Here is a 26,678-nt window from a genome sequence, read left to right as displayed (position 1 = left end):
TGGCTCGAGGCAGAGCAAGAAGAAAATCATGAAATTCCTTTGGACGACGACTTCGCGGAACAATTCCCTGAAGAGGCCGACTCAAAACCTGAAGTCGAGAGCCTACATCAAGTGGCCCCAATACCAAATACTAACCACCGACTGGAATTCCAAGGTCCAACGCCTATGTGGGTTGGGAATTTGAATAGGTGGAACCACGAGCAAGTCCAACCCCTCCCATACAACGGAGACCGCAACTTCTACAATCTGAAAGAGGGAGGCCCCGCAGACAGGGCCCTTCCAATCCTGGTTCGCCTAGTGGCTCGCAATGTTGAGCTAGGTGTGGCAACCATTCAGCGAACTGTGGAACTTGAAGCGGATTCAAGTGCCAGTATGGATCGCATTCATCGCCTTGAAATTGCTCATGGGAAAGCTATGAGAGACAATGAAGCTCTGCAGCAAGAGCTAGCTGCAACCCGAGCTGAAGTCATAGAGCTCCGAGCACGCCAGTCAGTATACGAGAGACGCCTGCTTGGTGTGGAGCGTCAGCTGGCCGAATTAAGGATTCATCTGAGGGGTGCCCGTCGCCGATAGGAAATACTCTACTCATCCTTTATTTTGGTTTAAGGAATAGCCTTCATAACTATGCTCTAAGTGGCACTTTTTCCGAAAACATTCCTGTCTTACAAGTACAGTTTCACTAGTCCTTTATGTTGTCAAATTTTCCCTCTGTTGGTATGATGTAGACCTACTCCTAGGTCAAACTTTCCGAACTCTGTGAAATCTCAATACCAACTATAATGACAGCAATCTTATTTCAGTCAAAGATTATCATTATCGAAAGTATATTCTAGATCAGTAGCATGCAAACTAAGTAACTCAATCAAAGTCATACCACTATTTGATCTTTGAAATTTATACCTGCGAAATACCACCTCACAAACATCTCTTCAGAAACTCATTCAAGAATAGCCAATTCAAATCCAAAAGTTTATTTCATATAGACTTCCTTATTGGATAGTTATCAGGACACTATAGGAGTCGGATTAAAATACTCTCGGAAAACAATATAACTTAGCTTAATTAAAGCTCGCGCAATACCCACTTCCATAGAATACACCTCAGCAATATTATCGGAACCATTCAGGGTAGCCCTCCAAGGCGTGAAATTTATAAGTGTATATAAATTCGTGAAATACAACTACCAATGACCATCGTTACTCACTAGATCGTTTCTCGTCATGCCACAGAACCATGTCTTCACAAGGAGGTAACCAACCAACTGGCGAGACACCATTTCTGCAGATGGACTTCACTACATTTCAGGCCATCATCACGGCCGCCGTAAACGTTGTCCTGGCGCAGTTCAATGCCAACAACCCAAATGAGAATGGAAGCAGTTTCAACACTTCAAACCGTAGCAACACACCAGGAAACCGACAAGGGCCTAGCCAGGATGATACTCCAACTCACAAACATAAGAATAATAAACGAAAATTCTGGAACAAAAAGGAGTGCAAGTTATTGTTGGGGTTTGAGCATTCTAACACTCCTAAGTGTACATGCAACCCTAGAAAACCTTGGATCTATGTTTGTCTAAAATACATGCAAAATACTTTTTCCAATGTTCATAATCCTATCTAGCATACATGGGGTACTTTAAACATAAAAGATAGCTAGAGTTACATACCTTGTAATTGATTTGATTCCTTGAAAACCTTGAGAGCCTAGCACCCCAAGTGTGATGCCTCAAATGTCTCACACAACACCAAATGCACTTGGATTAAACTTTGGAGAGAATGTCACAAACTTAGAAATCGGCTAGCCCTCAATCTTGCTTCTAGTGCCTCTAGTGCCGATTTTGGTGAGCTTCATATTCTTTATATAGTGTGTTACAATTAGGGTTACACCTTGTAAACCCTAATGTAACATGGCTCTTCATTTCCATGACCCATGGGTTTGTAACTCCCATGGAGCATCCTATGGACCTTAGCCCAACTTGATAATCCATGGAGCCTTTAGCCCACTATACAAGTTATGGATGATTTACATAATCAACCCATATATTTAATTAGTCATCTTTTGATCACTTAATTAATACTATATTAATTCTTGATCAATACTAAATAAATAATATTATTAATATATTAGAACTTATAATATATTAATAAACCATAAGTGTTATTTCTCTCATTTTAGTTTATCCAAATGCATGATGCCATGCAACCCAAATGGACCATGCCGGGTCGGGTCAAGTACAACCCAGAAATAGTTATGAACTTAGACACCTAATCCAACAGTCTCCCACTTGGATAAGTCTAATAACTATAACTGCAAGTATGACTTCAAGAACCGACCAGCAATCGTAGCTCTTTTCAAGGTCTCGCGGAACTGAGAGGATGACGATACTCCATTTAAGATAAGTGATCATATAATCCTCTGTTCTAGATATCATCCGGACAAATACATGGAACAATGTCTTACTTATTGTCCAACAGTTTGTTTCCCGATTTCCGATTTGTTTGACATAGAACTTAAGTGAGCAGCTCAACTTAGTTCTGACCGGGCCCGGTACATATGTCAAAACAAAATCCTAGAGGGGCCCATATATCACTTCTAATCCAAGAAGGAACAGATAAACTTCGACTCATATGCTTGTTCTACTACTTGTTGAATCATACACAAATGCACGTTTTATAGCATCGAGTTACCAATGCGGTTGCGTACGATCAATGTATAACCAATTCATAGGCAACAAGTCATATCTCTAGGTTTGACGACTTATATGATATTACCGTCTCACGATCACTCGAGATAAAATTCCATGAAGTGATACCAGTGAGTATGGGTTGAATCCAATACTCAGAGCTTATGAGCACTCATGAGTGTTGTAGCACCATTTTGTCCAACATCTTAGACCTCTACAATCCAACCCATGACAGTCTTGATTCATATCTACTTCCAACATATGACCGACTGTGGATAGTTTGAATAACTTAGTCATTCAGGAAGAGTGACTTAGTTATTCTGGAAGTCAAAACATGCAAAGTGAAACACAAGAATAATCGAATCAACTATGGTCTCAGAACTTATGAATATAAATAAAAAACACCTTTTATTTATCACCATATTGATTCCCATTGTTCATTGTATACTGTTTCAAACTATCAACTTTATGCTTGAATTAAAACAATAGTTGTCCCATGCTCCGAGCATGTACACTATGTTTTCTAAACACTAGTCATGCCATACACCAAGTATGCACACTATGTTTGTCTAAACATTAGTTATGCAATACATCAAGTATGCACACTAAGTTTGTCTAAACATTAGTTATGCAATACATCAAGTATGCACACTAAGTTTGTCTATGATCTTTACTCTGTGAAATAGATCGATTGAACATACTTCCAATGATTCTCATTTCACAATCCCAAATCCATACTGCAAATGCACGAATCCCAGATTCCTGGCATTTACTTAAATCTGTTAGATTCTAAACTTATATGCAGTGGTCCTCTTGTAATGATTATGCAGAAAGTCACAAAGACTTGTCAACAGACATTACAGAGTATTCCAATGGAGATCAATTCCATGGAAACGAAGTCTCAAATTCAAAGTTCATTGCTTTGAACATTCTTCTTGCATTAAGTTTCCTAATCTTACACAGATTTAATGAATAGCTTCCACCTTTGAGAATATTTCCATATTCCCTTTTTAACTATTACTCTTAAACAAGAGTTACCTCCTTTCAGAATATGTCAATATGGTCCTTCCAAAATTAATACTATACGTCCAACTGTCCCTGAGCAACCAATCTTTCGTAAACCTTAGATTGTCCTCGACAATTGTTTAATCAAATTAGTCATATCCAGTTCTACTACTTTCCCCTCTTAATGCTCTAGGCATTTTGGAAAAATTTAGAACAGATGAAATTTATAGTACATGCAATCGATCTTATATCCGAAGCATATGGGACACGATTCATAAAGACATGATACTAGACCAGTCTTTTGCTATAATATTTCTATTTCTATTTGCCAAGTTCTCATAATTCAGATTATGAAGAGGGATGCCGTAATCATAATCGAATTTTAGAATGCAACTAATGGACCCATATATAGAATTTCCTTATGTTGAGCCATTCCAACATGAAATTCATATATATATCCTTGACTAAAGATGATTAAAACCTTAATCTAATCTTTTAGAATCGAAGTAAAGTATAATTTCCTCTCCCTTAATTATAGCAAAACACTTTTCCCAATTGAAACCTTTTTGTTTTCTATAATTAACATTGCTAACTTGCAACACTTATCATAATTATCATGCTCCCACTTGCATGATGATTATTAACATAATACTTATGCTCCCACTAGCTTTGACATGTACTCAGAAATCAGCTGGACTTCTAGAAATCAATACTTTATTGACCTTCTTACCAAAGTTCATATTTCTGATACGAGATGCTTTGATAAAATTTTATTAAAATCACACACCTTTCCTTAGATAGCACACATGTGTGTCCAAACAATTATAGAACTATGAAAAGGGATGCCGTAATCATAGTCTCAATTGTTTAGACCTTTTCCATTTCTCACAAGTCCATGTTAGTGTGCCGGTTAACCACACACGCTCCACTAACGACTTTGAAAATGCAAATATCACAATTGCTATCTACTTAAAATCAACTTAGTGAAAGCATTTCCTCATCATCATTTTCATGAATTGGAGAGGAACCTTATGACACTTAGATTTTTCTGGTGTATGTGTTCCTATCCATGTGAATTTGTCAAAACCATAATCACAAGACAAGGTTAGTGACAAATCCAAACTTTTATGGATTGAACTTGTGCAGTCTTAACGTCTTGCCACCTGGCAGCTCAGGGGCCTGCCATTGCTTCCAAGTTGTTATGCAACCAATTGAGAACTCTCAGAACTCATATGCAAAGCCAACTTTAATTGGAATGGGCACAAAATAAGAATATGTCAACATGATAGGTCATAAACCTCAAATCGTGTGCTAGTGATAAACTATAGGTTTTTCCTTCTTGATTAGATCTAGAAGCCTTTTCCAAGATCTTTAAGACTCCCACTGTCCTCTTGACATATAAGACTCACTTGCCAAATATTCAAGAGATAGTGCGGATTCTTTATCAGGAAAAACACTTCACACAATTGGCCTTAGTTGGTCTTTGTTTTATCCAAAACATCACAACTTACCAATTTCAAATGTACAAGAGTAGGACACTTTTACTCTTACATTTGACAAGTGTTATAAACCTTTCTTTAAGATATGTCACTCAACTTACAGTCTTGGAGTATGACTCTAAGACTTGTTTTGGAACGAAGTATGACTCATCTTCTTGATTCAACCATTTCAGCAATTCTTGATTCCTCTTCTTAGCCATAGGAATGCACTAAGATGTCCTTAGAGGATCAATTGTGACATGGTTTCTTAATCATTAAGATGATCACAAAAGATGATACTAAAGTACTCTCCCATCTTTCCAGATTTGAGAAACTTTTTATCCTTCTGCCTAATTTGATTCTTCTCATTCGTTCTACTATACATCGAAGTTTTTCAATGTTTCAGAATTATACTTAACTTGTAAGTATAACCATATTTACTAAACCTTTGTAAATCATGGCGAATAGTCTTATCAATTTTTTTTGTGGCGGACTTGACTAGTGCACAAGACTGTGTACTCGGTTCCTTAGTCCTTCACTTGACTCACATACACATGTGAACAAGGAATTAATCTTAATTTTCCAAAGCTGAAAGTTCTCATTCATGATACAATACAACTTGCATGATTCCAAGTTTCGGTCCACATGAAACTTGGTTGATGAGATTATTCCTTATTTGGTAAATTTAGACATTACCACAAATTATAGAATCAAATCCACATTTCCTTTATTGCTAGAACCATACAAACATCAATTTTCCATAAATGCCATTGCAAGGAGATATAAAATAAAGTAAAACAAAATTTCATTTATTTAATAAATGCGGAAAACTTATCCTTACAATGCAACTTTAAATGAAAACTATGCTATTACATATTTCCTAGCAATTTATCTTAACTCTCTAAGTAGTAGCTCAAGAATCCGATCTTCAAACCATGCGATTGAAATTCATCTTCGCGATCAGATTCAACATACCTTTCCTTTAAGTTTCCTTCCCTTTGCTTGATCCTGCCAAACACAAAAAAAATGTAACCGAGTCACATTTTGTATTAAGAATCATCAATAAGGAACTTAATAGAGTTAGATAGTGGACTTACCTGAAGTAGAGTCAAATCTTCTTGATTTTTTTTCTTCTCTCTTAGATCTTTCAGGTAGTTAGGGCAGTTTCGCAACCAATTCCCCTTCTCTTGACAATGAAAACATATAGACTCTTTGGGAATGGTACATGGGACTATCACAGACTTAGCTTTTCCCTTTACCTTTTGGTTAACTGGGTTGACCAAGGCCGATCCCTTTCCATTGGGAAGAGAAAGCTTTTCTGGACTTCCAATGTTACCATTATCAATATACATGGAAGTTTGAGAAATAGACCTTCCATCCATATTTTCTTGACTTTTGCGCCAAATCATTGCTTATTCAGCAGCAACAAGCAAATAAGAAAGATCTATTAGGGTCATGTCGTGATCTGTCATATAGTAGTATTTAATAAACTCACTATACGACTCAGGAAGCGACTGAAGAACCCAGTCAATGGCAAACTTCCTTGAAATAACAGCACCCAACATTCTCAACCTGTCAATGTGTGACGTCATTCTTAAGACATGAGTGCACACAGGACTTCCGTCTTTATGTTTCATTTCTAGTAGAGCTTGAGTGACCTTAAACCTTTCAAGTCTTCGGGCTTGTGGGTCAGGGAGAATAAATGGAGGAGGTAGAGGTAGATAAATATGATTTCCATGAGATTTGGGAAGATCACAGTTGTCTAACCCAGACATCTGCAATGGGAAATATTCAAGTTAGTTGATTTTGAGTCCTTAATATAACACCCAATATGAAATATTAAGGCTATGACCCAACATAATATTTTATAACTTGGAAAAGGGATGCCGTAATCCAAGCTATCAAATATTTGAAGGTAGGTGAATGACGATTCACCAATTTCCACCATGAAAAACGAAATAAATTATTAGGTTTTAATTGGATTTGAAACTCCTAGATATTTTGAGATTCATTGAACTTTCAATGGCATGTTTCAATCTCGAGTGTGCCCTTCATGTTTTGTGACTGGGATACCGAGGATCACAAAACAAGGTGTGAAGTAACCATGCAAATTACTTGGTACCCTTAATGTTTTTTCACTTAATCGATGTGCCGGTTAACCACACGCGCTCCACCGACCTATGAAAAAAAACCTTAAGTCACCTTTTGCCTACCTTGTTAAGTCCAAGTTAGTATGCCGGTTAACCACACGCGCTCCACTAACCGACTTAAGCAAAGTGCAAAGTGTAATTTCATGGGTTAGCACCTTATTCACATTTTTCCTAAAGTAACTAAGATTGGGAATTATAAAACATTTAGTTACTTTATATTTACCATTAATACTTTTAATGAGGGGAGCATTCTAGTCCTTGTCCTACCCGTTCGGCTAACGACCCTCCACCGATCAAGGAAGCGGTGGGTGAGAGTGGACACCCATTAAGCTACCATTTTATAGGCAACAACCTTTTACCCCCTTATAGACCGGCTTCGTGAATGAGGCCTACTTGCGGTAAAACGACTTAATCTTATACATATATAATTATTATTAAACTTGTAATATTATAGAGTATAAGGGTTGAATTTTAACTTTTAAAATTCTAGGGGTTGGAACTAAAGTTTTTTAATGTGACTTTACATGTTCCAAAACTTGAGGGCAAATTTTGTAACTTTCAAAACTTTTCATCTTTCATAACTTATGAGTTAATGGTTTAATAAAATGAGTGACTTTTCATTTTTTTGTAACATATGTGTTTCTTTAATGGACTTTAAAAGATAAAACTTTTGGTAATCCATAACTTGAGGACAAATTATGGATTCCATTAAAACACATAATGATCAAGAATTAAAACTAGCAAGAAGCTACAAATAATTCCTATGATCATCTAAACTCATAAGAACATGAATATGAATATCAAAATTTCAAGAACTTATGAACGCATATAATCATGTAATTTTGATATTAGCCATTGTAAATGGATTAGAACAACCATTACACCTTCAAAAACAAGTTTTAAAACACCAAAACAGTTTAGGGTAATGTTTCTAGTCCATTTCCAGCAGCAAAAGTCGAAAATCTGCACCCTGGGGTTCCTACTCGTCGAGTGCAAGAACCTACTCGACGAGTAGGATGCATTTATGCTTGGACTCGTCGAGTCCCCCCATGGACTCGGCGAGTTCCCTGTGCAGACAGCAAGAAATTCGACTTTTTTCACTATTTTGCATCAAGTATCAACAAACAAGCCTAGGTTCTGATACCACTGTTGGGTTTTGAGCATTCTAACACTCCTAAGTCTACATGCAACCCTAGAAAACCTTGGATCTATGTTTGTCTAAAATACATGCAAAATACTTTTTCCAAGGTTCATAATCTTATCTAGCATACATGGGGTACTTTAAACATAAAAGATAGCTAGAGTTACATACCTTGTAATTGATTTGATTCCTTGAAAACCTTGAGAGCCTAGCACCCCAAGTGTGATGCCTCAAATGTCTCACACAACACCAAATGCACTTGGATTAAACTTTGGAGAGAATGTCACAAACTTAGAAATCGGCTAGCCCTCAATCTTGCTTCTAGTGCCTCTAGTGCCGATTTTGGTGAGCTTCATATTCTTTATATAGTGTGTTACAATTAGGGTTACACCTTGTAAACCCTAATGTAACATGACTCTTCATTTCCATGACCCATGGGTTTGTAACTCCCATGGAGCATCCTATGGACCTTAGCCCAACTTGATAATCCATGGAGCCTTTAGCCCACTATACAAGTTATGGATGATTTACATAATCAACCCATATATTTAATTAGTCATCTTTTGATCACTTAATTAATACTAGATTAATTCTTGATCAATACTAAATAAATAATATTATTAATATATTAGAACTTATAATATATTAATAAACCATAAGTGTTATTTCTCTCATTTTAGTTTATCCAAATGCATGATGCCATGCAACCCAAATGGACCATGCCGGGTCGGGTCAAGTACAACCCAGAAATAGTTATGAACTTAGAAACCTAATCCAACAGTTATCTCAAAAACTTACCAAGAGACAACAACCTGTGACAACTTCTACAGCCACGACATCTGCCATTCCAGCACCTATGCCAGTGCGGCAATATGTTAGAATTCTACCAAATTGCAAGAAATGCAACTTCCACCACGTAGGAAAATGCCACGAATTGCGATGTAAGAACTGCAACAGACAAGGACACACCACTCGTTTCTGCAGGGCACCGACACGATCAATCACCCAAGTTCTTGGCGTGAAAATGAGCCAAGTTTGTTATAGTTGTGGCGAATCTGGACATTTCAAAAGAAATTATCCAAGGAATAAAAATGGCGAAGAAGCTCACTTCCGTAGGACCCCGACTCAACACATCACTTCAACTACCGATGCTAGTATAATTCAAGTATGCTATGCATGTGGTGAAATGGGGCATTTCAAGAGAAATTGTCCGACAGAGAGAAATGACGGAGGAGAAGGAGGAGTGTAGCAGCATGACATATAAGAGCAACGAGGAACCCCCTCCCTTTTTGAAGATTTGGATACATATTCTGAATAAAATTTCCTTAAAGATATAATCTAGATTAATATTAAAATTTGGGAAATTAAGGAGTAATTACAAATAACTCACTCGTCCGAACAACTCACAACATCCATAAGAAAACTAAAGATCCATTCAGGGAAGCTATGATGGCTTAGTTTATACATCAGGGTTATGTATAGCTGAGATGTTGCAAACTTAGAGTGAGTGATTCCGCCTTAAATCCTGTTCCTTGTCTGGTTGTGGATTCAGGGCAGAGTCACTCAGTCGACAGTCTTATTTATCTTAATTATACATAACTTGTATATGCCAAGCGATCATAGAGGTACCGAGATGTAATGCCCCGATTCTCAGGTATTGTTTAAATAAGATTTATTGGGTTAAGCTCTACTCGACGAGTTGGTTGACCTACTCGTCGAGTAGCAGCGGGGTGGGATTGTGTGTTAAGTGACCTACTCGACGAGTCCATATTGGCGAGTAGGAGCTGGCAGATGAAACCCTAAATCCCGGGGTTTGCACCTCTATTTAAAGGAGCCTCAGCCTCCTTTGGCCTCTTTGCAGTCTTTGGGAGCTCCTTAAAACCCTAATACGTGTGTGTGTGCCCATTGTGTGCTTGAAGCTTGAAAAGAGGATCTTTGGAGGGAGAAGGCTTGGAGGAGAAGGAGATTGGAGCAAGTAGAGTGTGGGAATCAACACTTATCTCAGTTATCATCTTCTGGAGGTAACCAAATCGCCTTTTCCCTTGTGAATCTCTTCTATTGGTTGAGTTTTAGGGTTTTTTGTGAGATATTAAGTTGGAAAGATGAGCTATGGGCTAGATCTGAGGTTGTAACTTCATATTTGGACCCTCCTTGGATTCTAGAATCATAAAGTTGTTGTATTGGTCGTGATTGAGGTCCCTCTTGGGCATGAAGCCCCATTAAGAACTTAAAATAGACATTTAGAGCCTTTATAGCCATGCATGCACGTAAAGTTTGCAACTTTACGTGATAAGCATGCCCTAGAAGTTTGGATCTGTGATTTGGATCCGCTGCATGGCTCAAAACAAGTCTGTATGGAAAAAGGACTGAATGGACTCGGCGAGTCGCAAGGTTGACTCGGCGAGTCACATGAAGATGGCCGTCAACTCGACGAGTTGGATGAACAACTCGACGAGTTGGATGAACAACTCGGCGAGTCCGATGAAGATTACCATAAGACTCGACGAGTTGATGAACAACTCGGCGAGTGGGATGAGTTTTCCCTAGGATATGTATGCGTGTGTATCCGTCGAGTTGCAAGGAGGGAACTCGACGGGTGGCCTTAAGGTTTGATCGAAAATCAAAGGAACTCGACGAGTCACCCCGATGACTCGACGAGTTTGAATGTGCTTCAAGGAACTCGACGAGTAGCCGAGGGTACTCGGCGAGTTGGGGTCAACATGGACTGTTGACCTTGACTGAGGACTTTGACTTTGACCAGGGGTTGACTGGTGGGTTATGGAGTACCTTATAAGATTAAGGACTTATGAGTATATTGTACTATGATCATAGGTGGTGGAGCCTGTGTCAAGTGATACGAGAGTTGGAGTTTATCTTCCGAGTCGACATCTGCAAGGTGAGTTATCCTCACTATATCGATAGGGTCTAAGGCACCAAGGCCGACCCTTTTAGTTGTTATCGTTATGGTATGCTACATGTGGATATGATCTGTTAGATCAGAATCAGGATAGACAGTATGTTATGCTCTTATGATCTGTAGGGATTGATATGTTAGTGACCTGCTAGGTCAGTGCTCTAGATTTGAGAGATTGATATGTTTGGTGCTCAGTGAGATAGATATGTTTGATGTTGTATAAGTCAGTATATGTTAGTTATGCGCACATGGTTATTTGCTTGGGTTGAGGCGGTCCTGCTTTGTGCTGAAGGCCAACACACCCTATGAGCGGTCCGGGAAGACTGCAGGCCCACGTGGCGGTCCAGTCATGCCGAAGGCTCAGTATAGATTCAGTTGGACTGTAGGCCCTGTAGGGCGGTCCAGTCAGGCCGATGGCCCAGTATGCATGTTGATTGATTGATTGGTTGATTGATTATTACGGATATGGTTTTTCAGTGTGGTATTGATATTTTGGGGGTAGCTCACTAAGCCCTTGGGCTTACAGTTTTCAGTTATTTGTTTCAGGTACTTCAGGGGATCGTGGCAAGGCAAAGGCGTGACCGTATCGCTCCTCATCCTTATGATCTGTTTTGGGACACTCTGATGAATAATGTTTTGAAAACAATTTGTAAACAAATACTTTTGGGGTTTTAATTATGATTGGAAAAGTTTAAATTTGGCATGAAATTTATGGATGTTACACGAGAAGAATCATAACATAAAGTATCGTCACTAGTTATCAAATGCACTTTCACTGTTAGTACTCACTTCTCGCAGTACAAGTGTGACAGTGGTAACATCAAAGAGAAAACAGAAAACACTAGATTGTTTACACAGAGTACATTGTCGAAAACACTAAAGATACACCGTCGTATAGCAAATCATTTCTTTCATGTCGGCTTAACTTTTGTCTCTGTAAAGAGTCTGTTATCGTCATTGTCATGGATTGGCGTGGTCCTCACCATACCAAGTTCGTGTGTCACAAAAACCCACCGTCTTAACCGACCGATTATTGAGACCCTCGTCACTCGTAACGACAACCCGACATAGATCCCTGAATCGCCTTTCTCCTATTCTAGACCCCGAAGTGCTCATGCGAAGAGTACCTTACCCTCAAAAACCCTTCCGAAGTATACCCAGTGAATCCTCCAGAACTACCACTCGTCCAAATGAGTCGAGTTTAAACTTGGAGACTAACATAAATCCATATTCAAGAGTTAGACAGGAGAGTCATGCTGATAAGAGACGAAAACCTTTAGAGTTCCAGGTTGGTGACCGTGTTCTTTTGAAGGTCTCACCCAGGAAAGGCATGATACGCTTTAGGAAGTGTGGAAAGCTAATCCGAGATACATAGGGTCATTCAAGATTCCCACTAGGATCGGTCCCGTAGCATACAAACTTCGTTACCCCAAAAACTTAGCCGCGTACATCCCGTCTTCCACGTGTCAAACCTAGAGTAGTGTCTGTCCGATAAGCCACTTGTGATTCCACTCAATGAGATCGAACTAGAAGAGAAACTTAACTTCGTGGAAGAACCAGTAGAGATCATGGACCGAGAGGTCAAACAAACGAAGTAAAGCCGTATCCAGATAGCGAAGGTTCGCTAGATTTCCAAGCGAGGACCTGAATTCACTTGGGAGCGTGAAGATTCAATGAAACAGAAGTATCCCCATCTCCTCCCGAGCTCATGATTTGTATTCTATGTTTGAATTTCGGGACGAAATTCCCTCAAAAGGGGGGATGATGTGACAACCCGAAATTTCTCTTTTGTATAAGCCATTCAATTCAATCAAATTCAGACTCGTTTTTGCTATCTTTTAGAAATGTTTAGGATCCGTCTAAGTGTTCTAAGCCTAAGTACAATCAAGGTTGGGATTAGGGATGAGTAAACAAAGTCGTAAAGTTGCATTTCAGGCCATACACTCCTTCAGGAGGAGTGTACGGCCGTACACATGGGTGTACGGTCGTACACCCCCTCATGGCCGTACACTCCCACCTATATAAGTGGTACTTGGCCATTTTTGAACACTTTACACTCTCCCAAGCCAAGAACTCGGATTTTCTCTCAACTATCATCACATTTATTACCAAGATCTTCAAAAGTGTAAGTGGTTTCCACCTTGATTTGTTGCTACTTTACCTTATCTAGTGGTGAATCCATGTTTTCATCTCATTAATCTCATCTTTGGCTAGATCTTCATCTTTCACCAAGAACACACACTAGTTCTTGGTGGCTGTAAACCCTCTTCAAGCTTCCAAATCGTGAGTAACTGCTTCCTATGCTTGTTGCCTACTAAGAACACTTGTTTTTCACCTTGAAATCGACCAACTTAGCATGAACATGAAGGGTGTACGGCCGTAAACCATGTGTACGGCCGTACACACTTCAAAGGGTCGTGAACCCTTGTTGATGGTCATAGATGGCCTTAAACTTGCCTTAAAACTAAGCATGGGACCTAGAACACGTCCTAGATGCTAGTTAGGACCTTGAGAATACCTCAAATGCACACTTCTTCATGAGTGTACGGCCGTACACTCATAGACCGTACACCCATGGCCGTACACACACTAATGTGGCCGTAAACCTCCCATATTCAGTCATATGTGATTATAGCACTTAGTTTCAAGAGTTTCCAAGTCCCTAGGGTGATTCCCTATCATAACTGGTAGCGTTATACTCTAATTTGATACATATATATGTCATTATATGCTAAATAGGATCAGTGTATACTCGAGTCTTCACTCGACACTTAGCTTCCTACAACCAATCTTACGTACGCATCACTCGCAGCAGGTGAGTTCATACCCCTACATTTTTCCGAGTTTTTATTGTTTTCAGGGGGGAATACAAGCCAAACATAAATGATTTTATGTAATTTATACGAAAGGATTTCAATAAACTTAAAACGGATGCAAATAGTACAAACATACAGTTTCTATACTTTTATAAAATATTTACATATTTTATCCCTTTTGTGACATGCTGAGCATAAGGGACGTTTTCAACTTATAAACATGATCATATAGTTTTCAGATTAATACATAAATCAAAGTATACATACATACACACAAACTATAGTAGGTATAGTTCGGGAATTCATACAAGGTTATACATACATACACACAAACTATAGTAAGTATAGTTTGGGAATTCATACAAGGTTATACATACATACACACAAACTATAGTAAGTATAGTTTGGGAATTCATACAAGGTTATACATACATACACACAAACTATAGTAAGTATAGTTTGGGAACTCATACAAGGTTATACATACATACACACAAACTATAGTAAGTATAGTTTGGGAATTCAATACATGGTTATACATATACATACACACATCTTTTATAAATCTCTCCGTTATTATAAAAATGTTTTCTAGTATTATTACTTGTAATGTCGTTAATCTAGCTTGAGAGACGCGTCTTTGGGTACGATTACATGTACTAGTGGAAGACTACCCCTTATGATCCAGAGTCTCCTCGAAGGAGAACGTGATTTTTGTGTATAGATCTATACGGGACTGACTATCCCGCACCTTGCTGCTAGCTATAGTAGGACCGGCAGGTCTACGGGTGACAAAGTCATAAAGGATACTGGTGCCCGATTCGCGCCATATCAAGTTTAGTATGGTCATAAAACTTGTAAATAGATAACAACGATATACTTATGTAATAATATACTTTACATGAAAAATGATTATTTAGCATGATTATGGAAAGTTACATGGTTTCTTTATGAGAAATAAAACTACTATATATACTGGTAATAACCATGGTTTTCAGACAGAACATTCTACACAGAGGTTTTTCATACAGAATTCATCATACAATACATCTAGTAGTACTGAGTTCACGACGTGAGAAGCCTTTTCTCATGATTAGGACTGAATCCGTGTTCGACGTGAGAAGCCTTTTCTCATGTTAAGTTCTAGAAGATAAGCATCCGGATGCCAGAATCCGTGTTCGATACGGATTAGGACTGAGTTCACGACGTGAGAAGCCTTTTCTCATGACGTGAGAAGGGCAATTTCGAAAACTATAAATATTCTTGATGCTTGCGGGTTTGGGGGACTTTTGGGAGATTAAAGGGTTCTGAAAACGATTTTCTGGAGGAGTCTAAGGTAGAGGAATTGAGCTTAGCACCCAAGGAAGAAGAAGGAGTTGAAGATTATAACTTTCACTTTTAATTTGGTACAATTGACTATGTTTTCAATAATTGAATTTGCGTGTTTGGTTTCAACCATGAGTAGCTGAATCTAGCTACTTCTGTTTAGCTAGATGAAACTTGAACTCATGGATTAGTTAATTAATGATGGATTTTTCTAGTTGGTTGAATGCTTGTGTTTGATTGTTAATACCTAGCATGTTAGAATTTGATACTTAAATTGCTTAAATTCATGTTCTGTGTAGCTTAGTGAATATTAAATTGCATGAACTTGATACGTAGTAATTTAGTGACCATTGAATTGCTAGAGCTAGGATCGAACCAATCTTAGTTAAGTAATTAAAGTATTAAAATTTAGTTGTGCTGCAGAACATATATTGTGACTACAATTGTGTATGCTTAATCAATGTTACATAGCTCCAATCATAATTAATAATTGATTATGTGCTAAATTATGTGTGACCATGCATAGCTCTACATGAATTAATTCAACATTAGTAAATTTAGACTTGAATTGATAATAATATATTAATTGGTAACCAACTTGAATTATCCATAATTAATAGCTAACCATTAAGGAAAAGTGGATTCGAACTAAACAGATGTGATTTTAGTCATTGATTGAATTTGATAGTTGAGAAATTAAGTTTGTCTGAACTTGCAAAATCAGATAAAACCCTTTTAAACTTTCGTTTAGAAATTTAGTTTACTTTAGTAGCAATTAGATTAAATAACTAAATTTGTTCCCTGAGATCGATACCCGACTATTTATGCTATACTATTTGCAAAAAGGTACACTGCCTTTAGTCAAATAGTTAGTTAGATAGTAGGTAAAATTAGGTGTAGTAATAATTCGACATCACGATCCAACTGGCGGGTAACGCGTCTAACAAGTATTAACCTATAATACTATAACTTATTAAAATCTATGGCAATCTGGTACTAAAAGCTAGATCTTTCACTAATCCCAATGAATACTTCAAGTTCTATCAAATAAGGAATAACTAGGTAAGATAATATTGTGGGTAGGATCCGTTTGGTATACAAAGTATACTGTTTGGAAAATCCATTTTAAACACCTCACTAGATCTAGCCTAGACATCACTCCCGTAAGTAGATCTATAAGTATTTTTTATTTGGAATCACTGATAAATCTTATTTACAGATTCATAATAACGACTATGAAATTAAGAGATTTTGGAAAGTTCGAGGAAGAGCTTCGACTCCGAATACTTCATCTCATCGGGATCGCTAATGCCGTCACACCTTGCTAAAATGCCTGAGACTCAAAAGTAAGATCCCAGGGATTTGGGAGAGAGTTTGAGAGAGAGTTTAGTTAAAATGGGAAAGGAAATTAAGAGAGTTTGGCTGCTATTTATAGGAGATTTTCATAGGGTGCTCCGCGCCTGGGTTCGAAAGCACGTCACGCCTCAGCGATGATTTACGTCCTAGGTGGTGCCACATGTCACATTCTCACTGGTGCTACATCTCTTGATTAGTGGAATAAGTGGCTTCCGCCTTTTCCACGTGGCACGTTCTTAGGTCGCCACGTGTGACAACCTGAAATTTCTCTTTTGTATAAGCCTTTCAATTCAATCAAAGTCAGACTCGTTTCAGCTATCTTTTAGCAATGTTTAGGGTCCGTCTAAGTGTCTAAGCCTAAGTACAATCAAGGTTGGGATTAGGGATGAGTTAACAAAGTCGTAAAGTTGCATTTCGGGCCATACAGTCCTTCAGGAGGAGTGTATGGCCGTACACATGGGTGTACGGCCATACACCCCCTCATGGTCGTACACTCCCACCTATATAAGTGGTACTTGGCCATTTTTTACCACTTTACACTCTCCCAAGCCAAGAACTCGGATTTTCTCTCAACTATCATCACATTTCTTACCAAGATCTTCAAAAGTGTAAGTGTTTTCCACCTTGATTTGTTGCTACTTTACCTTATCTAGTGGTGAATCCATGTTTTCATCTCATTAATCTCATCTTTGGCTAGATCTTCATCTTTCACCAAGAACACCAAGAACACACACTAGTTCTTGGTGGCTGTAAACCCTCTTCAAGCTTCCAAATCGTGAGTAACTGCTTCCTATGCTTGTTACCTACTAAGAACACTTATTTTTCACCTTGAAATCGACCAAATTAGCATGAACATGAAGGGTGTACGGCCGTACACACTTAAAAGGGTCGTGAACCCTTGTTGATGGTCATAGATGGCCTTAAACTTGCATTAAAACTAAGCATGGGACCTAGAACACTTCCTAGATGCTAGTTAGGACCTTGAGAATACCTCAAATACACACTTCTTTATGAGTGTACGGCCGTACACTCATAGGCCGTACACCCATGGCCGTACACACACTAATGTGGCCCTAAACCTCCCATATTCAATAATATGTGATTATAGCACTTAGTTTCAAGAATTTCCAAGTCCCTAGGGTGATTACCTATCATAACTAGTAGCGTTATACTCTAATTTGATACATATATATGTCATTATATGCTAAATAGGATCCGTGTATACTCGAGTCTTCACTCGACACTTAGCTTCCTACAACCAATCTTACATACGCATCACTCGCAGCAGATGAGTTCATACCCCTACATTTTTCCGAGTTTTTATTGTTTTCAGGGGGAATACAAGCCAAACATAAATGATTTTATGTAATTTATACGAAAGGATTTCAATAAACTTAAAACGGATGCAAATAGTACAAATATACATTTTCTATGCTTTTATAAAATATTTAGATATTTTATCCCTTTTGTAACATGCTGAGCATAAGGGACGTTTTCAAATTATAAACATGATCATATAGTTTTCAGATTAATACATAAATCAAAGTATACATACATACACACAAACTATAGTAGGTATAGTTTGGGAATTCATACAAGGTTATACATACATACACACAAACTATAGTAAGTATAGTTTGGGAATTCATACAAGGTTATACATACATACACACAAACTATAGTAAGTATAGTTTGGGAATTCATACAAGGTTATACATACATACACACAAACTATAGTAAGTATAGTTTGGGAACTCATACAAGGTTATACATACATACACACAAACTATAGTAAGTATAGTTTGGGAATTCAATACATGGTTATCCATATACATATACATACACATATCTTTTATAAATCTCTCCGTTATTATAAAAAGGTTTTCTAGTATTATTACTTGTAATGTCGTTAATCTAGCTTGAGAGACGCGTCTTTGGGTACAATTACATGTACTAGTGCAAGACTACCCCTTATGATCCAGAGTCTCCCCGAAGGAGAGCGTGATTTTTGTGCATAGATCTATACGGGACTGACTATCCCACACCTTGTTGCTAGCTACAGTAGGACCGGCAGGTCTACGGGTGACAAAGTCATAAAGGATACTGGTGCCCGATTCGCGCCATATCAAGTTTAGTATGGTCATAAAACTCGCAAATAGATAACAACGATATACTTATGTAATAATATACTTTACATGAAAAATGATTATTTAGCATGATTATGGAAAATTACATGGTTTCTTTATGAGAAATAAAACTACTATATATACTGGTAATAACCAGGGTTTTCAGACAGAACATTCTACACAGAGGTTTTTCATACAGAATTCATCATACATTACATCTAGTAGTAAACAAACATACCAACTAATATGTTTATTATATACTACCACAGATTACATTAACAAACATTCATAGTTAGTTCTATAACTCTTTAGTTTATGCAGCAGGGTTGCGTATGAAGAATACTCGATAGACTGTGGGATATGTGGTTTCCGCCTCATTTCATGTTCCTTGTTTGGTTGTGGACTTAGGGCAGATCCACATAGTCGACTGTCTGTTTAATATTGGTTTATACGTGGCTAGTGTAAACTAAGTGGTTATAAATGGAACTGATAATATCTCACACTTACTACAGAAAATATTGGATTTTTCTTGGAAACATACCAACGTGTTTACTGATTCATTAACACGTTTTCATTACAAAAAGTTACTTATGAACTCACCAGCTTTTATGCTGATACTCTCTTTCAAAACCGCTTGTATTCTCAGGAAATCAATAGACAGGTACCTCGACAGACTTTTGAGCAGACGGAGCGTATGGAGTCTTTTATTTCTTTTTGTTACTTTTGGATGTACTAAAATATGATGCAAACAGATGTAAACACTTATTATATATTCAATGTAATGGTTGTGTTTACTTTGATTACTATGATGCAATTGTTGTGATACTACATATGAAGTCATCCGCCCCCAAACGTTTCCGCCGTTTCGGTTTGGGGGTGTGACACCACGTCATCATGCACAAGTAAATTCTCATATTTTCAGAAAATCATATCTTTGGCATACGAGCTTCGTTTTCGACGTTATTTATATCCGCGCATAGGTATTTTCAAGTACTACAACTTTCCTTTAGATCTCAAAAGCAAATTCTTATTCTATTTTAAATTCATATTTTTTATAGAGATCACACTGTTAAAATCCGTGTGAAAATCATAACTCCTTCATACAACTCTGTTCTCGACTGTCTCTATATCAACGGATTCATATTTACAAGATCTTGAACTCTCGTTTACATTGTTTTGGCTAACAATAATCGGTTTTAATTTCGGTTTCTGTGTCGCACACTGTTGTACTGTGTCACACCTTAAACATCGAAAATTCATAACTTCCACATACGAAGTCAGATTTAGACGTTCATATGCCCACTTTCATAATTTCGATTACTACGACTTTAATTTATATTACTTTGGCTAAAAAGTAATATATTTCTACTTCAAATTTTATAAACATACGTTCATATTAAATTCTACTGTAAACTGAAAACGGGGTATTACGTTATTCCTCTCTGGTAGGAACATTTGTTCGACTGTCTATCTGACTCCCGACCACATATGATTATGTATTCATGAGGCGGTTTTCAGTGTTATCATTGGCCCCGGTTTGGATATGGACAATAATAGAATGAAAGACCAGGATGTAGCCCCAAGAAAGATGTTTAGTGGCAAGGGTTCTAGTGGGCGATACATATGATGATTATGTGTGTTGTATGCATGTTGAAATAAGTGTTGGCAGATCGGTGCTAGAGCCGAGAACTTTGTTTTTTATGCAATGTATGTATGATGGATTATGTGGTATACTAGGGAACTCACTAAACTTTATGCTTAAAGTTTTGGATTAAATGTTTTGCAGGGTGTTCATCTAAAGAGCTTGGCGGGACTGTACATTCGCATAAAAGATATTGGTTTTCGCTGTTTTGCAAATCAACTATGTTAATCTTATGGTTTTCAAACAAACAAATGTCACTTAATGATTCTAAGTATAAGGGTTTTATTTGGTTAATCTGTTTTAAAGGAAAAATCTTTGTTGTAAATTTTGGGACGTCACAAGAGATAAATGAGATGAGGAAGATGAAGAATAAAGAAGAGCATGAGAAAAGCGAACAAAAGATAGAGTATGGAGATATAGAGAAATAATAACAGTGTATGCTATGAAGGAAAGTGATTAAATCTCTGAGTATGAGAAGAAATGAAAAGAAAGATAAGCAAAGAAGATAGAATAACTCATAAGACACATTGTGTTTGATGTTGTAGATATGTTTTATTTTTTGTAGGTTCAAGTAGCAGCCGTGGTATCAGAAGAAAAGACAGAAGCACAATGACAAGAATTAGATAGTGGATTGTTATTCAATGTATTTCCTTGTTGGTCATTTTAATAGATAGATTTTTATAGTAAACCCGTGATTAACCTGAGATTTAGAAGTGTTTTAATTTTAGTAGAATTTCGCATTTAGTAAGAAAAACGATGATATTTCCCTTAAATTAGATGTTAGAAATTTCGAGTTGTTACAACTCTGTTCTCCCTTAGACATATTATATTTTAAAGTTTCTAGGTTATGCTTCATTGATAATAATCATACTTTTGTTTTTGGTTTAGAATACTTTATATAAAAGCTATGATGTTTTTTTTAGCATTTTATTCACTGAATGTTGCTTATTGTTTTTAGATTACTTAAAAAGATTTCAAAAAACAAAAAAAAATCGGGTAACCGAATTGATATTTGAATTTGTATCCGGACAAAAAAAATATTTATGGCTTTTATGCACCGACTCCTATTATCCGTATTTTTCAGATATCCGAAATTTCAGATATCTAATTTTAAACACCCCTCGGTAAAGGTTATGCTTTTTTATGTTAAAATGTTTTGTTTACTATAAACCTAAATATTACAATTATATTCGTGAATTAGTTGTTTAAGCTATAGTTGATGAAAATTTTAGTTATGTTGTAATATTTTTATGTTTAAAAAGTTGGTTTATTTAAATTTCAGTTTATTTTAACAGTATACAAACGTTAAAAAAGAAATATTCTTCTTATTGAATACTTGAGACATTTGGTCCACCTCTTCTAATGCAGAGGTCTACAGATGTTGTCTGCAGACTCTAAATGTTTTGTCTTTGAAAAAACAAACAACACCTTAGTAACATGTTTATTCTAGAGTTTTAAGGAAACAAGTTTTTATGAGATTTTAACAACCCTTAAAAAATAAAACTAGAATTAAAGAAATTTTTTGTTGGGGTCATGAACTTATTTTTTCTTTAAATAAAAAGGTCATAATTCAGAAGCTACTTCAAGTAGTTTTTTGCAATTTCTAAAAAGCTCGTCATGGCTCCGAGTATGGCTGTAAACGAACTAAACGTTCGGCGAACTGTTTATGAACCGTTCGGCGGACAGTTCGTTTATGTTCGTGTATTTAATAAATGAACGAACATGAACACAAATTCTCGTTCGTTTAGTTAAACGAACGAACATGAACAATGGTCTCATTCGTTCAAATATGTTCATGAACGTTTGTTTATGTTGTTCGTTTACGTTCGTTTATGTTCGTTCATTTAAGTTACTTTTATGTTAATATATGTTCAGTTTTGTTTGATTACATTACTATTTTATATGTTCCTTTATGTTCATATATGTTCAATTATGTTTATTTATCTACATTAGTTTATGTTCGTTTAACATGTTCACGAACATAAACGCACGAACATGAACAATGTAATTTTTTTAAACGAACGAACATGAACAAGAAAACTATATATTAGATGTGTGGTCGCGCAAAGCGGCGACAATAAATAGCTCTTTTAGCGAATAGTTTTTTACGGGGAAATACTTATTAGATTTTATTATTAGTTATTATGTAATAAACAATTACCACATTTAAATAAAATATTTATGTTTAGACCTAATATTTATATTGCTTGTTTATACTATTGATGTAAATTTATTAATATTTATGTCTAGTTTAAAAATACAAATTAATTTATATACATGAATTTAATATTTTAAAATTATCATTTTGCTCCAAATTGAATTTCTTAATAATCTACCTTAATTCAAGTCTTCAAGTTTTTGACAAGTATAAATAAGTTATTTATGCATAATTGATTTGTACAAAAAACTTTGTAACTTATACCTCTTAAAATTCAAGATATGACTAATATGTTTATATATATGATTATTAATTATATACAAAATTGTCGCATTAAGTCACGTTTTACAAACGACGTTGCTCGTCACGACTCAATAAAATTTGATGCTTGACATTGCCGCCAAGTCGTTTCTTACGATATTTAGAGTCTTGATTTTTTTAGAGTTTTTATAATTTTTTATCATTTTATATATTCTGAAAGTTAAATAAAAAGCTAAAACTTTTAGCTTTGGTTATTAGATTCCAACTATCAATTTCAAGATATCTGTCAAATATAGCTTAGATGTAATCTTTCCTAAATAAATACGAGGGGTAATTACTAATCTAGCCAAATTAAGTAATTAACAGTTTTTAGCCAAAAATTAGCAAATTGCCAAAAATAGCCAACGAAACCGTAGGTTTCGAAATTCGCCTACTGTTTCGCCATTTCGTCTCCTGTTTCGCGTTTTGTATAAATTTTTTTTTTCAATTTTGACATTCAAAACCATAGGTTTTAAAAAACCTACGGTTTCCCAAACCGTAGGCTACGGTTTTCGCAAAAAAAACTACGGTTTTTTTTTTGGGAGGGGTTTTATCTACTATTTTGGCCAAAAAAACTACGGTTTTAATTTTTGATTTTTGATTTTTTATTTTAAAAAATTTTTTATTATTTTTTATGTAATATAGAGTATAAAAAAGAGTGTTTATAATATGTACAATAACTTTAACAATTATTTTGTTTAAATTTTAACAATTATTTTGTTTGAATTATTTTGTTTTAATTTTAACAGTAGTCAACTCTGACGAAAAGAGTAGACTACTTTTTGGGTAAAGTTGACTACTTTGTTGCTAAATTTGACTACTTTTTTGTTAAACTTGACTACTTTTTCGTCAGAGTTGACTACTGTTTTCAACCTATCTTATATATATTAAGTATTTTATATTTTTGGAAAGTTTATTCTCTCTAGCTTCTTTATCCTCAAAATTAAGATAATGAGTTGTAACGAGTATTTTGTATTGCTCATTACGGATGGAAGATGGGAGTTTGTTAATTCCCAATTATCATATGTTTGGCCACTGGGATACAATCCGAGAATGTTTTATTTAAGTGTTGAATTTTACGAAAACACAACGTTCACCGAATTTGTTCAGTTGGTCAAGTGCAAGATGGGTCTTCCCGAAGAATCAAAAGTTAGTTTGGCCTATCAACATCCAGAACAACTCTATTATTGTGGTATTGTTGATGATCGTGATATTAGAAAGCTGATAAAGGTAATAAATGGCGTTGGAGATAAATATGTGTCTGTGTATGTGGTGGTTAAAGAAGGCGTTTGGCCGAACGAAATGGATGATAGAGGAAAGGCATCTGCAGCAAATTTATCAAGTGGAAAAGGGAGCAACAACCCAATAGGTAATTTTAAAAGTCCAAGTAAAAGTCAATATCATAGTGTTGCTGAAAATGTAAATGTAGTGCCAGAACCGATTATGTATGTTACACCGGAGAATTATAAGTATATCGATGATAATGATGTTGGTGCATATGTTAATGATGTTGGTGTAAATGAATCATTTGACAAAAAAAAAAGCAGTAGCCGTGGTGAATAAGGTTGGTAATGAATTTGGAAAACAGGAAGTTCCGTTTTTGCATGATGGTGAACTAAAAGGATATGGCGAGTTTGCGGATTGTGACAAGTTGGATATATCCGGCCTAGATAGTGATTCTAACGGAGAAGAATTAGATGACGAATCTAAGCTTATTTATTCAGATACCATGTTTCATGGTATGCCCCCTTTGCCTTCGTGTCCTGTAAACGCTGATGTGAACATTCCATGTCAGAGGGTGGATATAAGTGAAGAGATTAAGGTTTTAGACATTTTTTATGACAAAGAGTTGCTCAAGCTTGCAATCGGAAGACAATGCATGGAACAAGGTAAGCAGTATAAGACTACCAGATCGAGCAAAGGAAGGTTCGAGGTTGTTTGTTTGGTTAAAAATTGTTCATGGATGGTTAGGGCAAGGGGAATCCAATCGACTACTGCTTTCCAAGTCACAAAAGTTGTTGACCAACACACATGTTGTGAGACAAATTTGGAGTCTAATCATCGACAATCAAAGAAAAAGGTACTCGGCCACTTTATCGCTGAAGTATTGGCCGGAGACTATAATAGAGTTTATCGGGGCAATGAAATTGTTAGGGACATCAATTCGAAATTTCCAATCAATATCTCATACCAACAGACATGGCGTGCAAAACAGTATGCGTTGTTGATGTTAAGAGGTACCAAAGAGGATTCATTCACCAAACTACCAGTGTATCTGCACAACTTGGTCAAGCACAATCCAGGAACTGTTACTCAGATAAGAGTAGACGATGATGATCGGTTTGAGTTCGTGTTTATCGCGTTGGGTTGCTCGGTAAGCAGTGTTAATTTTTATAACAAATATAAAATATGAATCCTAATTGGTATTTGTTAATGCAATAAAAAATAATTGTAGGTACGAGCGTTCATCAAATATTGTAGGTCGACCCTAATAATTGATGGTGGTCACCTCAAGGATGAATTCAAAGGCACGATGTTGCTCGCAGTGACAATGGACGGTCAAAACCAAATCATGCATGTTGCTTATGCCATTTGCAAAAGTGAAAGTACTGAGATGTGGTCCTGGTTCCTTCGAAAGCTACGTGAATGTATAGGCAATTTGGAAGACCTTACAATCATATCTGATAGGGCTCCATCCATAGCGACATCAATTGCAAATATATTTCCTCACGCCTATCATGGAATATGTGGTATCCATTTGTATTTCAACATTTCAGCAAAATTTGGAAGTAGCGATACAATGCACGCATTATTTTGGGAGACATGCAAAGCCTATACCATTAAAAAAATTCGATAATGCGATGAAAAAAATAAAAAATGTAAATATTCATGTATGGGAATACCTACAAAACATCAATCCAGAAAGATGGGCCAGAGCACATTTTCCTGGGAATCGGTATTTTCTTATGACATCAAATAGTGCGGAGTCGATAAATTCAATGTCATGATTTGCAAGAAAGATGCCAATATTGATGTTGATTGAGTATTTTCGTGCAACAATGCAAAAATGGAGTTTTCAGAAATGTAATGTTGCAGGTACTAATATTTTATATACATTGTTGATTGAGTATTTTCTTAACTCGTGTAGTAATAATTTTATGAAAAACTATGTCTATTTTTTTAGCTGAAACTAAAACAACACTCACCTAATGGGCTGAAACGATTATACAAGCAAATAAGAATGCTTGTAATAATTGGATGGTGTACCCTATCTCAAATAGCAGATTTGAAGTGAAAAGCTCTAACCACAAAAGTGTCATTGTTGATTTCCAACAAAGAACCTGTACATGTAGGCGGTGGCAAATAGATGACTTACCTTGTGGCCATGTTATAAAAGTGCTGACAATGAACCGTTACGAAGATTGTTCGGAATTCGCTTTAAAAGCTTACTTTACAGAAACATTGAGGAAAACTTACGAGGAGTCTGTGAACCCCTTACCAAGTCCATCTGAGTGGGAGATCCCCGATGATGTGATGACCGTGAAGCCACCCATAATGGAGAGACGTCAGCCGGGTAGGC

The 26,678-nt window shown here is 36.5% G+C and overlaps 1 protein-coding gene across 1 annotated transcript; it reads left to right on the top strand.

Annotated features, from left to right (window-relative positions):
• Positions 1-24,223: 24,223 nt before the first annotated feature.
• Positions 24,224-25,955, top strand: LOC145113231 (uncharacterized). The gene is made up of 4 exons (XM_079049340.1): positions 24,224-24,467; positions 24,528-24,613; positions 24,687-25,472; positions 25,554-25,955. The coding sequence occupies exons 1-4, from the start codon at positions 24,224-24,226 to the stop codon at positions 25,953-25,955; spliced, it is 1,518 nt and encodes a 505-aa protein (XP_078905466.1).
• The last annotated feature ends 723 nt before the right edge of the window (positions 25,956-26,678 follow it).

The sequence above is a fragment of the Lactuca virosa genome, chromosome 5 (genome assembly GCF_052849685.1).
Source record: "Lactuca virosa cultivar CGN04683 chromosome 5, Lactuca_virosa_CGN04683_v6, whole genome shotgun sequence".
In the NCBI taxonomy this organism is placed as follows: Eukaryota; Viridiplantae; Streptophyta; class Magnoliopsida; order Asterales; family Asteraceae; genus Lactuca; species Lactuca virosa.
The sequence above is the reverse complement of the archived record's forward strand: the minus strand, read 5'-3'. Positions and strand labels throughout refer to the sequence as shown.